Source organism: Struthio camelus, chromosome 1, assembly GCF_040807025.1.
Source record: "Struthio camelus isolate bStrCam1 chromosome 1, bStrCam1.hap1, whole genome shotgun sequence".
NCBI lineage: Eukaryota > Metazoa > Chordata > Aves > Struthioniformes > Struthionidae > Struthio > Struthio camelus.
The window spans coordinates 1,837,340-1,853,477 of NC_090942.1; the positions used below are offsets into that span (position 1 = coordinate 1,837,340).

The following is a 16,138-nucleotide window of genomic DNA, read 5'->3' on the forward strand; positions in this document are numbered from 1 at the left end:
CGTGGGAGCACCCACCTACGGGAGCACCCAACCATGGGAGCACCCACCTACAGGAGCACCCAACCATGGGAGCATCCACCCGTGGGAGCACCCATCCACGGGAGCACCCACCTATGGGAGCACCCATCTGTGGGAGCACCCACTCGTGGGAGCACCCACCTACAGGAGCACCCAACCATGGGAGCATCCACCTGTGGGAGCACCCATCCACGGGAGCACCCACCTATGGGAGCACCCATCCGTCTGTGGGAGCACCCATCTATGGGAGCACCCACCTACAGGAGCACCCATCTGTAAGAGCACCCCCCCCATGGGAGCATCCACCCGTGGGAGCCCGCGCACAGGAGCACCCATCCATGGGACCACCTGCCCGTGGGAGCATCTGCCCATGGGAGCACCCACCTACCGGAGCTTCCACCCATGGGGGCACCTACCTATGGGAGCACCCACTCCCATAGCATCCACCCATGGGGGCACCCACCCACGGGGAGCACTCACCCATGGGAACCCACCCGTGGGAGCACCCCCCCTCCAAGGGAGCACCCACACATGGGAGCACCCATCCGTGGGACCACCTGCCTGTGGGAACACCTGCCCATGGGAGCACCCACCCACAGGGAGCACCCACCCATGGGAGCACCCACCCGCGGGGAGCAGCTCAGCAGCGAGGGCCAGGCGACAGAGGGAGGGAAAAGGGGACGAGCAGGGACAGACGGACGGACCGGCCAGAGGGACAGACCGCGGCCGGGGGCATCCGCGGGGAAGGGACGATGACGAGCGAGGCCGAAGGGCAGCCGAGGGCGGGGGGAATAGGTGGCGCAAGCAGCGCCGGGAAGGATGCAGCACCCAAATCCCTAGCGCGGCTAAAAGCTCGTTAGCGTTAACGGGGTGACCCCGGCGCCCCCTTGGCAGCCCCCCGCCGGGGTGGGAATCCGGGGCCGGCGCGAGCCCCGGCAAAACGAGGCCCTGGCAATTAAACCCGCGGGCGCGCGTGCTGCCGAAAGGGGAGCCCCCGGGCGGCAGCACGAGCCCCCCGGGGCGCGCAGGTAGGAAAAAGGCAGCAGCAATCCCATTAACGAACTTCCCGGCGGCCGGCCAGGCTCCGGCGATCAACCGGAGCCGCCGGCTTTTATTAGAGTGGCGGATGGAGGAGGCGTAAAGCGAGCGAGGTTTTAGGCCGCTTTTCTCCATCCTGGAGCTCAGCCGCCCGGCGGCGCCGGCTCCTTCCTCCACCTCCGGCATCGATCCGGCGAGGCCGTGGCTCCGCCGGGGCACGGGGCTGCGTTCGGCGCTGCCAACGCCGGTGGCACCTCGGGATGCTCCCGGAGCTCGGAGGGAGCTCGGATGGTCCCCAGAGCCTGGGGTGGTCCCTGAGCGGGTAGGCATCCCAGATGGTCCCCGAGATCCTGGATGGTCTCCAAGTAGAGAGGGACCTCGGATGGTCCCTGGGACTTTGGGGTAATCTCCAAGCAGGGAGGGATCCCAGGTGGTCTCCAAAACCCCAGATGGTCCCCAAGCAGAGAGGGACCCCACATGGTCTGCAAGAGCCTGGATGGCCCCCAAGCCCCCAGATGATCCCCAAGTGGGGAGGCAGCCTGGATGAGCTCCAAAGCCCTAAATGGTCCCCGAGATCCTGCATGGTCCCCAAGACTCTCCATGGTCCCCAAGCAGGGAGGGACCCTGGATGGTTTCCAAAACCCCAGATGATCCTCAAGGATGGAGGCAACCTGAATGGTCCCCCAAACCCTAGATGGTCCCCAAGCAGGGAGGGACCCCGGATGGTCCCAAGACCCTGAACAGTCCCCAAGACCCTCCATCGTCCCCAAGCATGGAGGCAGCCTGGCTGGTCCTCCAAACCCTAGCTGGCCCCCAAGACCCTAGATGGTCTCCAAGCAGGGAGGGACCCCCGGATGGTCCCCAAGACTTCAGGGTAATCCCCAAGCAGGGAGGGACGTTGGATGGTCCTCAAGAGCCCGGATGGTCCTCAAGCATGGAGGCGGCCTCAATGATCCCCAAAATGCTGGATGATCCCCAAGAGCCTGAATGGTCCCCAAGCAGGGAGGGAGGCCAGATGGCCCCCAAGACCCCAAGCGGTCCCCAAGACCCCAGATGATCCCCAAACAGGGAGGCAGCCTCAATGCTTCCCAAAACCCTGGACTGTCCCTGAGCAGGGAGGGACCCTAGATGATCCCCAAGACCCTGGATGGCCCCTGAGCCAGCAGGGACCCCAGACGGTCCCCAAGACAGCCCCGAGCAGCGAGCCCCCCGAAACATCAGCTTGGGGGAGAAGAGCTAAAACCCAGGGAGGAGCGAGAGGGGGAGGAAGACCCCCCCGGCTACGAAGCCAAGCAGCCAACAGGTGAGAACCGCCGATTTGGGGGAGAAGCAGGGGGGTCGCGGCCAAGATGGTGAGTCCCGTCCCCCAGCCCGGGGGCAGCGGGGCTGGCGGTGGGGCCCAGCGCCACCGCCGGAGCATCATGCATTAGTAATGGCCACCGATCCGCCGGCGCTGACGGCATTTCTTCCAGCCGGCAGGAACAATTCAGGCCGTAACCGGAGCCGGCGCTGGGCCGCCGCAGCGGGCTCAGGTGTCCGTTGCGTCCCTCAGGGTCACCGGCAGCGGCCGTGGGGCCAGCAATGGGGCTTGAGCCGTCCCACCCCCGTGCTGGGGGCAGATGCCGGTGCAGGAGGGAGCGGGGACAGGGTGGCGCGGTGGCCGGCTGGGGGCAGAGCACCCCATGCTGCAGCCCAGCTGCTCCCCGAGGCTGCTAAGGTCCCACCAGCTGGGGGACCAGGGAGCAATTTCCAGGGTGGCTCCAAGGCCATGGAGATACCAGCACCCTGGGGCACCTCTGGAGGGTAATGTCCCCTCTCACATGGGACTGAGGTCCCGAGCGCCTCGTCCCCTCCATCCCGGGGGCTGCACCCATGCCCCAGGGGATGGCACCCAAAGTCCCATGAGAAGGCACCCTAAGCCCTGCAGGAAAAGGCCCACAGAGCCCCAGGGGAATTGCACCCCCAGTCCCATGGGGATGGCACCCCAAAGACCCACGTGGATGGCACCCAAATCTCTCCGGGCATTGCACCCAAAGCCCTGTGGGGAAGGCACCCATAGCCCTGGGGATTACACCCAAAGCCCTACAGGGATGACACCCCAAAGCCCCACGTGGATGGCACCCAAATCTCTCTGGGGTTTTGGGGATTGCACCCAAAGCCCCAGGGGAAGGACCCCCAAAAGTCCCACAGATGGCAGCCAAAGCCCTGCAGGGAAAGCACCCAAACCTCCACAAGGATGGCATCCACATCTCTCCAGGGATTGCTCCTCAAGGTCCTGCAGGCGCTGCACCCATGGCGATGGCACCCAAAGCCCGGGGTGGGGTGGGGTGGGGGGGCCGAGGGAGGTGGCGCGGGGGCTCGGACCAGCCCCGCTCGCCCCCGGCCGCACTTCGCACCTAGGCGCCCAGCACCAGCTCCCTGCTCCTTACTGGGCAGAGTGGGAGGCGACTGGCGCGGCACGGGGGCCACCTGCCGGGCAGAGGGGACAGCGCCACGCTGCCACACGCGTCCCCCCCGCCCCGGGCACCAGCCACGCTCCAAGGTATATACATATTTTATTAAAAAAAAAACAAAAACAAGAAAGTTTACAGTTCTTTAACTATACAGAGCTCCGGGCGAGGTTAAACCCTTAGAGAAGAGGCGTTTTGTCAGGGCGACGGACGTGCCCACTACGTGGCAAGGCAAGAAAAAGAGGAGGGGGGGGAAAGGGAGAAAGAGGAAAAATAAGAGTTTAGACTCAAATGAAAGGCAAAACAGCCCGCTCTCCTCAAGTAACACACAACAGGTACCAAACGCAGGCGGTACAACGGCCGTTTCTCACGCTGCAAACACCCCTGCTGAAGGGCCAGCAGAATTGGGACAAGCAAGAAGGAAGCAAAAAATTAATAATAAGAAGTGGTCAGACAGCCCCCAGGCCGTCTCCGGCGGCCTCCGCACGGCGGGATGCGGCCGCGCCAGCATCCGTGCCGTCCCCGTGAAGCAAGGGGGCTGGCGGGGGCCGCGGAGGCAGGACGAGCCCGCGCTCCGCGCCAGCATCCTTCTGCTCAAAAAGCCCGAAAAACCCCACACCCAAACTGAAGGAAACTAGAGGGGGGAAAAAAAAACAACTCATGGCGGAGGATTGTCCAAGCGGCCTCGAGCTGTAAATAGGGACGGGCGTCCGACCGCCTCGCTGGTGCCTCCTGCCCCTTCCAGGCGGAGCAGATTTTAAAGCCGGGCAAAACCCGACAGCAAAAGGGCACCGAGGGGCTGCGGCGAGCGCGGGCTGCCTGGGGACCGCGCTCCCCGAAACTGGGGGGTGAGACAACAATATGATGCTGCTCTTGCAAGAAAAGAGTGGGGAAAAGGAAAAGAAAAAGAGAGAGAGAGAAAAAATAAAAGCAGTTATCTTGCTTCATTGTGGCTCCATCTTTTCCTTCCAGACTGTGTAGGTGCAGTTTCATGTACAAGCTCGGTTTTTTGGGGAGGAGGGAAAATCGCAGAAGAGGTAAAAGAGGAGGAAAGAAGGAAAAAAAAGAGACATGGAAAAAGGAAGGGAAAAGCAGCCGGGCACAGGGAGGCCACCCGAGACGGGGCTCCCAGCGCCGGCCGGCGTATTCGCTCCCCGCTGCCGGCACCGGACAATCCCACGGGTCGGGGCGGCGATTTCCACCCCGGCGCTGGGGCCGATGCCCCGCGTGTGCCCGGCTCGCTCCGGAGCCGGCGGCCTGCCCGGGCCGGCTTTGGGGCAACCACGCGGCTGAACTGGCATTTCTCAAAAAAAAAAAAAAAAAAAAAAAAAAAAAAAAAGCAGCGAGGCTCTGACGCCTTAAACCTGCGCTGCTACATTAAGAGCGAGGGGAAGAGACACAGTGACCTGCAAAGGAAGAAGGAGAGGGGGGGACGAGGTAATTAGAACACTATTTTTATACAATATTGAAAAAATACAAATTTTTATTGTGGTTTTTCTTTTAAACTGATATCACCACCCAGCACTTACTCTACTCCTAAGTAGCACCTACAGTAAAGGTTATAGCACAAGCAGACTGCTAGGTCAGCAGGCAAGCGAGTTAAACAGTGCCAGCAACGCGTGGCCCCTCCCTCCCCAAAGTAATGAGAAAAAACAGCGTGCTAGATAAGAGTTAAGTACACCATTACATGTTAAATAGTTAATATTACCCCTTCCAACAAGCCACAAATGCTAGATAGAGAACTTCAGCACAGTCACTAGCCACAGCCCTACATTACTGCTTTAAAAAAAAAAAAAAAAAAGAGAAAGAAAAAGGAAAAAAAAAAAAGGAGAGGAAAACCTTTGCTTCATGCCCGTAATTAACATAAAGGAAGTTCTTTGTATATTTTTTTTATTAAGGAAAATCATGCTAAAGCAAAATGGTACTTTACGAGTCTCTTTCCTCCAAAAGAAAAAATATATATATAATTGATTGTGCTTTATGAATTCGAAATAGGATTGTAACCTTCCAACCCCCTAAACTCAAAACTCGGTGGCATTTCTAAAGAAAAAACACTTCTGGGAAAATGAAAAGTTACCAGTCTGACATTCAAAACTCTGCTCGAGAGTTGCTCAGGGTGGGTTGATTCCCATGCACTGTCCTGCAGGTTGCCCCACACATTAAAATACCTTGCCCAAACCGCTCAGAAAACCCCAGAAATACAGCAGGTAACATTCAGATTTAAAATCCATCTCAGTAAGAATCTCAAATGCACAATTATCCAAATTCAAGTATACTGGCATCCCAGGTAGACATTTACTGTTTTAGATTCTCTCAGCATTAAACCAAACAAAAATCTCAGCTTGTTGACAGATACCAGGAGAAATCAAACGTTTCATTCAGAAGCATCCTGGAAAAAAAAAAAGATCAGATTCACTTGCTTCCTCAATTGGCGCTTTTAGGCTTTTTTTATTCATCGCAATTTTTTCTAGATCATACTCTGTTAACTTTAAGAAACTTTAATCCTGTTGTACACACACAAGCAGATGGCTACCAAGCTGGTGCAGAAGGGTGGGGGGGGGGAGGGAAAAAGGAAAATAAAATCAGTGCCGATGGATTCATGGACTACAGCCAATGGGCCAATCCTCGTGGATCTGAAGCTCTCAGCAAGGCTAATCCATCTGGTCAGAGAACCCTCTTAGGAGATGGAGAGTGTTTGCGAGGTGTTTAACCATACTTCAAGCAAGAGAAAAAGCAAACTTGAAGCCATTAAAGGGTAGCAGTTTCAAAACTAAGACAAAGTAAGAGTTTGACTTCACATGTGCTCCAGCTAAATCAAAGCACTGCTTAGAGAGCATTGTTTTTTTGTTTTTTTTTTTCCCCTCCGAAAAAGGGAACAGCTCATAATCCAGACCAAGAGAGTGAGTAACATCCAGATGAAGGCTTTCAAAAGTCCCAAAAGCAAACAGACCAGTGGTTGTCAGTCCCTACAGTTCAGAGGGCAGGCAGGAGTCCACATACAAAAAACGGACTTAAAATCCAAGTCAAAATTTAAGCTTCAATGCTCTGAATAGCTCCATGCATTTGTGTTGTTTTTGTTTTAATGTGACTCCACATAAAATATGATCAGCAAGGTTGACCTGAAGGAGCACCTTTTATTTCACTGTCTGATCTACACGGTTAGCATATCATCCCCCAGATTTTTTTTACTTTGAGAAAACGCTGTTCCACGTTAGCATCCAAGGTGGCGTCTTTGGAAACACTGATAAGAAAGCAAACATCTTTGCTGACTCCCTACCTATCAGGGCAGCTGTTTTAGCTGACAGTTCAGTAGCACACAAGTTGACTTGGCCAAATGGAATTTGAATGCATGCATTCGGGCTGCATATTGCTACCAAAATGGAATGTGGGAATATGCTATGCACCTCGGGTTTGAGAAATGACCAAGAAAAATCAAGATCTAAAGGGTGATATATATATATCAATGCTATTATTCATAAAAACCTTGTTTAGTAATAAAAAAAATTGCTTTGTTTAAATATGAATATTATAGTCTGCTTCTCATGGTTAGGAAATTAGAGTCTCTCTGAAAAGCAGGTTGCCTCTTCTACTACAATTCCATATCCTGAGCCTCATCTTCCGAGAAGTCGGACATGGAGCTCTCAGATGAGCTGTCCCCGGTGCCTTCTTCCTGTTCTTTTAGTGCTTCTTCTGTTGCATATTTCTGAATGTATTCTGTAGGTGAGAGAAAAGGTAAACATGTAAGCAGCATATATTCATCAGCTAAACGATGGGTGGCTACGAACTACAACTAACATCCGGTTGAGTAACATGATGCCTGAGATGGCACGTAGCTTAGTTTACAGCAATTAACACAGGATTACTCCATTTCTCTGACCAGGGGCAGCACTGTCTGGTAACTTGTGAAAATACCCGATGAAGACCTTACAGATGCGCAACACCCCGAAAAGAAGTGCAGTCCCAAGGCTCCTATGTCAACAACACGCGCACACACAGAGCTGGAAACAACCGAAGCCCTCCCCAGTATGGTATATCTCACTCACAGTAGTCACAAGGAGGTTACATTCACTGCCAAAATAGGAGCTACCGTGGTGACCTACAGAACAAGCCTAAATGCTATCAAGCAGCAGCTATTCTATACGCTAAGACATGAAGATCTGAAAGGCTGAACTGGTAGTGCAGAACAGCCATCAATGAACCCAAGCTGAGAACCGGACTAAGGAGGAAGAGAAGAAAAACTTGGGACAAAACAGAAGATGAAGCGTTCCCTTTGGCAGGAGAAGGCGAGATCTCCAAGGGGCCTGCTTGCAGACTGGGGCACACCACGGCGGTGGCTTCCCACACCAAGCCAACCCAGCTTTACGCCCTTCCCCAACCCAGTCTGCAATGGCAGAAGCTGGGTGCATAAGCGTAGTGTAAGGAAGGACAGAGAGAAAGAAGAGCAGAAGAGACTGCAGGAATAGCTGCATTTTTTTTTTTTTTTAAATGCAAATCAAAAGCACACCTCCCTTTCCTCTCTCCCCCCAGCCCTAAAATAAACCCTGGCCCACTCCAGGCGCTGCCTCGCAAGCACAAGCCTTGCGAGCTGCTTCCCATCAGACCGCAGCTGTAGGATCAGCCAAGAAGGAGCTGCAGGGAGTCCTCCATAGGGAGCTCCCGGCCACCAGCTCCCACGCACCTACGTCAACACGCGAGAGGCAAACACCCCGGCCAGCAGTGGCTGCCAGAGCACCGCAGGTCACCCAAGGAAACGGCGTCTCACAAGGGGGTCCGAACCGCATTGGCTCTAGGCACCCAGCTCAACACCCTGAACTTCAGCCAGAAGCAAACAGGAAGCTGTACACCAAGCAAGAAAACTGGTTTACTGGGATTCCTGCAGGCAGGTGAAGTAACTCCTGCCAAATGCAGCTTGCGCTTTTTTCCACATTAACTTCCACGCAAAGGGTACAGCAAAAACACAACACGGAAAGCAAATCAAATAAGCTAGATCTGAGGCTCATAATCGCTTTCCTTCTTCCTCAGCTGAAGGAGGCGACCGTACAATCCGCTCCAAGATCCTACAAGGGGCTGGTGTCCCCAGGTATCTGGAGGAGACAGAGCCTATCCATCACGTGCACGCAGGGGGAACGGGGCAGGGGAGAAAACTAATGCAAAACGGCACTAAAGAAGGAGCCAGCCGCCTCAACTTGAAGCCTTTCTCTTACCTATCTTCTGTTCTCAGCCTCATGCCGAGAACACAGCTTCTAGCACGACCACCTGCTGCAACCTCAGTATCCTGACAGCACATCCTCCACGCTGCAGGTCACACGCTCTGGCAAAGGGGGAGTCGTGCTCCCACTGTATCAGCACAGCCAGTAGGGAATTTCAGTTGCTGATTCATTCTCTTTCCAGATGTGAAGGTATAAAACGCAAAGCCTCCTCCAAACAGCTGTATTAAGAAACTGAAGAAAGAGGGAAAGCCACTATCCCTTTGCACTCAAAGATGAGTCCCTGGCACAGAAGTGTGAATGTCACATATCAGTCCCAGCCTCGCGGGCTTCCAAGCTGTATAGTCTTCAATTCCTCCCAGGGAGCAGAAGGGAACGAGGTCTACAAGGACCATCTCTCCTCCAGGAACACAAATCACTGCTTTCTATTCCATACGGCATCAGCAGGTGGATGCACCAACAAAGCTGCAGGAGGACATACCTGATGCCAGATATGTCAGTGCTACAACACAGGCTTTAAAGACAGTGCTTTCTAAAAAGATGAGCTTTTCTTAAAACCATTCCTCTCCTCTTCTGCACTTCCACCTTTCAGTCTAGTGGAAGGGGCAATATTCTGCAAGAAGTCTGCAACAGCAACGCGTTTTCTCCACATTTTGCAGCTGACATAGGGACACAGAGAGCCGAAATGATTACTCCAGGGTGAAGAGTATGGTACAGACAGTGACCTGAAGCCAAGGCTTCATGGAGGAGATCACAGGATGGGGTGCCCCGCGGTCCTGGCAGAAGTGCTCTGCACTGGACAAACGCTGTGCCAGAGCTGGCCAAAAGGTACTTCTGAGCCCAGTGAGCTTGAGCATCTGGATCTAATGACACACACACAGTTTCAGTCTGTTTAATATACGTTATTAACCTGCTTGCTCTGACTACAGGAGCAGCTGTTCAAATCTGTTTTGCAAGAACTTGCAAGACCTGATAAAGTATTAAAGCCAGCTATGTAAACAGTCGGAAGCGCGAAGCACTCAAGGCCTCTCTACGCAATGCAAAGAGATGCAGATCGCTGTCAGGCTTTTGGAGCGCACATAACACCAACAGGGAGGCTCTCTTGTCCTTAATCTTGGCCACAGAGAACCGTCCTCTCAGAAGAGACTGTTTGCCTGTATTACCACAGTGCCTCGGAGACACACTCAGGCCGGGCCTACCTGTACAAGAGCAGAGAAGAAGGGTTGCAGAGGCTAGGCAGGAACCATCTGCCAAAAGAGACAGACACTGAAAAAAGGAGAAAAACTGGCATGAGAGTCCTAGTGGTTTAATGACGACAAGAATAACTGATGGAGGGACATCAAAGAAAAGCAATGTGCTTTTAGAGAATTTTACATGGGAAGGTGGGTGGGCAGAGACAAGCAGACAAGAGATGGGCTGCAAACGGGGTATATCTTTATAGTGGCTACTCCCTTCCTGTAGCTTTCCAGGAAGGGATCCCTCTCCCAACTTAGCTGGGTAAATACCACTTTTTGTTACCTGCACAATCCAGCAAAGGGAACCCAAGTTTCTCTTCTGCAAGACCTAGGATACCCCTGGATGACAGAGGTAATCCCTTACAAACGTTATAAATGTCATAAACGCATCCACTCTACAGTTACCCCAAACCCACCAAAACAATGGCTGTAGCTTCCTCAGGAGTTCCTAAACACAGGAGCCACGAGCCACTGAAGAGGGCAGAGCAGAAGGCCAGCAGCTCATCTTCACTGCCTACTTCAAGTGCTCTCTGGGCCACTGGCGATTCAGACATGGAAGTCACCGTTTCTTTACTACTGGAAAAGGCCGGCTTGAGCCTGAATTATTTATGCCAAACAAACGTGACCTGAAGCACTTCAGATCTAAAACGCCATCCTCTACCCAGGCAAGCTACCGAGGCCCTGGGCTGGGCCTTTCTGAAGGTGTCATCTGAGAAAGGTCAAACTTCCAAGGAGCTTTTGTGTTGAATGTTGTATTGGACTTGGATCTTCAGGCTCTGAAGGGAAGAGCATCCGAAATACCTAAATAATATTGACAAATCATCTTCCACAGAAGCCCATTCACAGTAAGAAGGGAAAGCCTCGACGCACCCATTCCTACCAGAGAAATACGGCTTTGATTCCGCTGCGTTTAAACCCTGGAGCAACATGAACAAGCTGTGGTTATGCCCCGTGGCTGGCACGTGCCTGTGAGCCATACTGGCTTCTCAGAGGGCTCTACTGGAACTTTATAGCAGTAAGCAGGATGGAAGAGCTGCTCCCAGAGACACCCTCCGCTCCCAGCACGAACGCTCGGCCTGCACAGTGCCCTTACCGCACTGCTTTGATCGATGGCACTCACCACCCCCGTTCCCCAAAAGCAGTTTTCATAGTAGAGCTACCAAAGAGATGGCAAAAGCAGCATACGTGGAAGTTAAGCGACAGTTCTCAGCAGCACGGTAAAAGCTAATGCTGAGCCGTCTTTCCATATTTGAGACTCATCCACAAGCTCTGTACCAGTAATGAGGCAGGCCACCTTGCTCAGGACGGTCAAGGAGATCTTAAAGGATCACTTGGCTCTGTGGCCACTAGATTACTTAATACTGAAGCCTTCAGCTAGATCAAGTATTACATCTTCCACCTGCGTTCTCAGTAATATTAACAGATACCTGCAGGTCCCATGATAAATCCTTACTAGTTCGGGCCTCGCGCTAAGAATCACAGTGACTACAAACCTTGTGCCATATTTGTCCTAAGCCTAAGCCTGTTTCTTCACTAATGTTACGTCAAACGACTGTTCTATGGGCTCATAACTAAAAAATGAGGAAAAGAGGCAATAAATTATGTATTTGCGACACTGAATTTCCCAGCGCAAAGGAGCTGCTACAATCCACTGCATCAATTTTAACATGTCCAAGGTTATTTTTAAAAAACACTATGACTATGTTTAGCTCTACTTTACAGTTGTCACGCAAGCCTGGGAAGAGACAGCAGAGGAAGACTCTTGGGCATATGGAACATGAGATATGTTGCAAGTACTTAAAACTCCTTCCAGATCATCTTCACCGCCTGTACCTGACTGTCAGGAGGAAAACAAAGGAGCAGACTAACCCCTCCTCGAGGCTCCCTCAGTAAAGCCTCACAGCTTTCTTGAGGCATCTGCTGTGGGCCAGCATCAGTCTATATCTTCCAGAGTGCTTCTTTTATTTCATTAAGGCGTAGAGGCCACCCAAAACGCCACTCATGCTGGCCCTAGACATTTTATCTGACAAACCATTTTGCTTGGAAGTCTGTTCATATGAAAAAAAGGGAAACAGACTTCAGGATACTGAACTGGCCAGATCTGCAGGATAATTAATTGTATGATCCCGTCATGCAGCTGACACAGGAGTCAAGCAAAGCGGGCCAAATAACTCCGATAAATACAGCTTTGCCTGGCCTCACTTGTAGTTCCTCCCTCAAAAAAAGAAAATTACAGCTGATTAAGAGTCACTTAGCATTAGAACAAAGAGACTCGAGGTTTAACTGCTCTGGAGTGATGTGGCAGAACTGATGACAGGACTCCACCACCAAGTCCCACGTCTTTCTGGGATACCTGTGCTGTCTGAACACGAGCGAGATTTCACAACGCTCTGTTAGGAAAGCTGCTACCCCATTTTACACCGGGAGGAAGACTACTGGATCATGCTTGCTCATGGAGGCTCCCCTTGTTGAACAGGCCCTGCAAACCTTTCTGGCAGGGCTCCCACAGACAAACAAGTCGTATGGTTATTCAGTAACCAAAAAAAAAAATCAAGTGGTCATGGTCTCTATTAAAATCCAAGTTGCAGACCAAATCTAGGCCAAAGGCTGTAAATTACCAGCCACTGGATTAAACGTCGATCACGTTCACTGGATAAGGTGAGAGAAAGTCCATGGCTTTGCCGCAGGCTTATTGCCTCAGGAAACAGTGCTCTGGTCCCGTTTGTATAAAGCTGATTCTAGGGAAGCAGAGCACCAATTTAAAGGGCAATTCTTATTTTTCTGTTCTATTTCCTATTTTCCATAGGCAAAATGATAAAATTAAATTATCTCTCTTATCAGTCCTAGGACAGTCCTTTCATTCCCAGTATTATCAAAGGCATCTGAAAGTCCTTACCAGGACCCTTCCCTGATCCCAAGGGGGTATTGACTCCAGTTATTCCTCTGGCCTAACTTATTCTTCAAACCCTTCCAAGAGCAGACACTCCAGCACCCTCACAAGCTCTGCCAGTGCTTACCTGTCCTCATCAGTCACTGTTAATGTTTAGCCTCAGTTCCCCCTAGCTGAAGTTATAACCCTGTGACCAAATCCTGCTCACAGTGAACACCAAGGGTAAATCACTCCCTTCCTCTCTGAAGGCACCTTTGACACTTCAGAGCTCACAGCCCTGCTCAGTTCTCTAGATCAAACTCCTCCAATTCTTTCAATTTCTCCTCTTAAGACACATCTTCCAGACTACCCACCCTTGTTACACCCTTCCAGATGTTTTTAATTAGTCTACAGCTTTCTCAAATAGCAGTTCCTGAACTGGGCCCAGCCCTGGTAAGCCTTAGCTGGAGTGGGCAGCAGCAGCAAAGGATTACTTGGGGTTTACTGAAAATTCCTGCTCTGTCACAGTACAAGAGTGACTGTTGCAGAGAGCACCACCGATTCCTTGACAGCTGCTCTCAGACCACTTTCCACAGAACTGCAAACAAGCTGCTTTCTATCCAGTACTTGGGCAACCGGATATTCCCATTTAAAGTTTAGCATTTTCACTCGTCCTTTCTTCAGCTGCGTACCTTTTCTCCTCAATTGTTTCTCCAGTCTGTCAGGATCGTGCTGAATCCTAACTCAGTTCGCTTAGAGTCCTCCCCGCTGAGCCTCAGCTGATGATTTAGAAAGCCTGCCCCACACGCTGCATACAGCAGCTTCCTCCCGTCAAACAGTAACAACACATCCACCCCTTAATTAAGGCTACTCCCATTTAAAATGAGCAGGGCCCCTGTAACAGGAAGGAAGAGTCACAGACACACTCATCTGCAGCAAGGACAGCCCCCATTCACCCAAGTGGAATCACAGCAATGCTGTTCATTCTGCAACATGCTGTTTATGTCCTTACCTTTAATTTTCTGTTTGTACTCTTCTGGCCGGTGGAGGTACATGGCTGCAGCGTCACCATTTAGAGGATCTATAGGGTTAGGATATGCCAGCAGCTGGGGCAGGAACGATTCAAATATATTGGTGAGATCTGCAAGTAAAAGACACCGTTGTTCATGTCTGCAGACCCACAGTCAGTCCGGTTAATCTTCCGGCAAGTGCTGTCACAGCAGCACAAAGCTTCAAGGGCAAATATACCGAAAATCTGGGCTCAAGTTAAAATAAAGGAAACAGCATCAGAGAAAAGCACACATACGGCTGATGAGCCTCTGCTGACACTGCAGCCCTTCTGCTACCAATCCCAGCCTTCTCCACAAACTGCTCAACACCCCACAGGTACAGACATCCATTTTAAGCAAAGTGGAAGGAGGCAATAAGCTTGTTTCCCAGTGATGCTCATGTGCTTAGCCCTGTCTTAAAAAGAAAACACCCTGCTTCTCCCCTTCAACTCCAGCCTTGCACCAAATTCCTCTCCCACTTCTGCCTCCTCCTATCACCACCTTTAAATACTTTATATTCCATGAATACATCAACAAATCTCAAAGCGGGGGGGGGAAGAGGGGGAACATCTCCCAGAGAGCTTTATATGATTGTGTTAATAGAAAGAGCAACCAGCAAGTCCCTCCACATTCTGTGAATTGTTTTGAATTGGAGAAGAGATCACATTAACACCTTGGTGCCAGTTGGCATCTGTCACTAAGTAGTCCACAACAGGAAACATACTTCTGGTGTGGATGAATAACCGGGGATGCACGAAACCCTCTTCCTGCATCCCTAAGAGAACAAATACCATACTCCGGCAGTGGACGTGTTAAGGAATGGGCTTGCGTCATTCCTTCCCGAGGGCTTCAGAAGGACCACGCACACTCACCCGGAGCAGAGATTAAGCCCCCAGTGTGGGGCAAGGAGGGTTGTGCGTGTCATGTCCCACTTCAATCATGGGAGAACTGCAGACACAGGCAGACCAGCCTTTGCTGCAATTTTTTTCAGGTCTGCTTTGACTATTCTGCACATCTTTTATCAGATGCCTCTTTCCTCCCCCATTAAATGAGGCATCTCTTTCCTGATGGCAGAGGAATCCTGCCTACCACAGAGCACCCTTGTCCCCTCTAGCGCCGACTGAAGCAGAGCTCTCGGGAGGGAAGCCCAGCACTCCCTACGATTCGCCATGCGAGTGAGGGGCAGTTAAGCCATTTTAACCTGCCTCCCGCAGGAGGCAAGCCCATGAGACTATTGCAGAGCGTGTGTCAAACCACCGTGGAGTCTGCTCAAACTCAACCAGCTCTGGCAGAGGACAGGCTACAGCTCGGAGCTCTGAAGTCTCTAAAAGATTCATGAAAATGGGTGTGCAGATAGGGGAGGGGAACCTCCTAGCGCTGCCCCTCTGCAAACGGTTGCCTAGAGACTTGAGGCCTGGTTCACAACCATAGAAAACCTGGCTCTGATGCCATCGCTAACAAAGATACAGGCTCAGAGGAGCTATGCAGTACATCCCGGCAGATCTGGCCACTGCCTGAACTTTATGCCCTTTCCAGATCTACCAGCGTGCATGCTCTCAGAAGATGCTCATTTGATACTGCTCAAGAAGATCAAAGACGACTGTGGACATCGTCAGTTCCTCCCTCTTGCACCAACACATCCACAGGACGTGTACACACCAGGGTATGACTGGCATCCACTCAGCATAAACCTTGCCAAGCAGGAGGGAAGGCCATGGCTTTATCTATACTCAGGAGCACAGGTTCACTATAGCTGATTTTAAGCAACAGATAACAGCTGCCTGGTCTCTGCTATACAGGGACTTCACTAAGAAATCGGGTGTTTTTACTCTGAAACCTCTTTCAGTCATTGGAAGCTGTTGCCCCTTCCAATACCAGCAGAGGACAGAGACAAAACACTTTACAGCACACACAGCTATCTCAACCGAGTTTGGCATGGCTGGCACGCTAAGGAACCGGGTGCCCCCAACCATGTCTGAGATGAAGCAAAAACAACAACTGGAAGAAGGATTCTAATCCAAAAAAGGACTGCAAAAACAGTTTGATAATGCTCTGTGAGATTGCTTTCTGCCAGAGTCTTGGAAGTGGTTTGTCCCTGGCAAACCAATTAACCACCCTAGTGACTGAACCCAATCTCTATCAGCAGGAAGTTGACTTATGGATTTATTGGTAGCTATTCCAGGTTTCTTCCACCTTACTTCCTCTCCTTGAATCATCACAGCAAAGCTGAGAGGCACAGCAGAATATTATTTCCTCCTTTTGACTGCACGTT

The 16,138-nt window shown here is 51.6% G+C and overlaps 1 protein-coding gene across 3 annotated transcripts in view; it reads right to left on the reverse strand.

Annotated features, from left to right (window-relative positions):
• Positions 1 to 3,594: 3,594 nt before the first annotated feature.
• The window catches only part of UBE2H (ubiquitin conjugating enzyme E2 H), a 55,509-nt gene continuing 42,965 nt past the window's right edge, over positions 3,595 to 16,138 (reverse strand). For all 3 annotated transcript variants that reach the window (XM_068945685.1, XM_068945592.1, XM_068945777.1), the window contains 2 exons: positions 13,830 to 13,958; positions 3,595 to 7,220 (listed from right to left, as the gene is read on the reverse strand). In XM_068945685.1, coding sequence (XP_068801786.1) covers positions 7,096 to 7,220; positions 13,830 to 13,958 — 254 coding nt within the window. In that variant the 3' untranslated portion in view covers positions 3,595 to 7,095. The remainder of the gene's footprint in view (positions 7,221 to 13,829; positions 13,959 to 16,138) is intronic.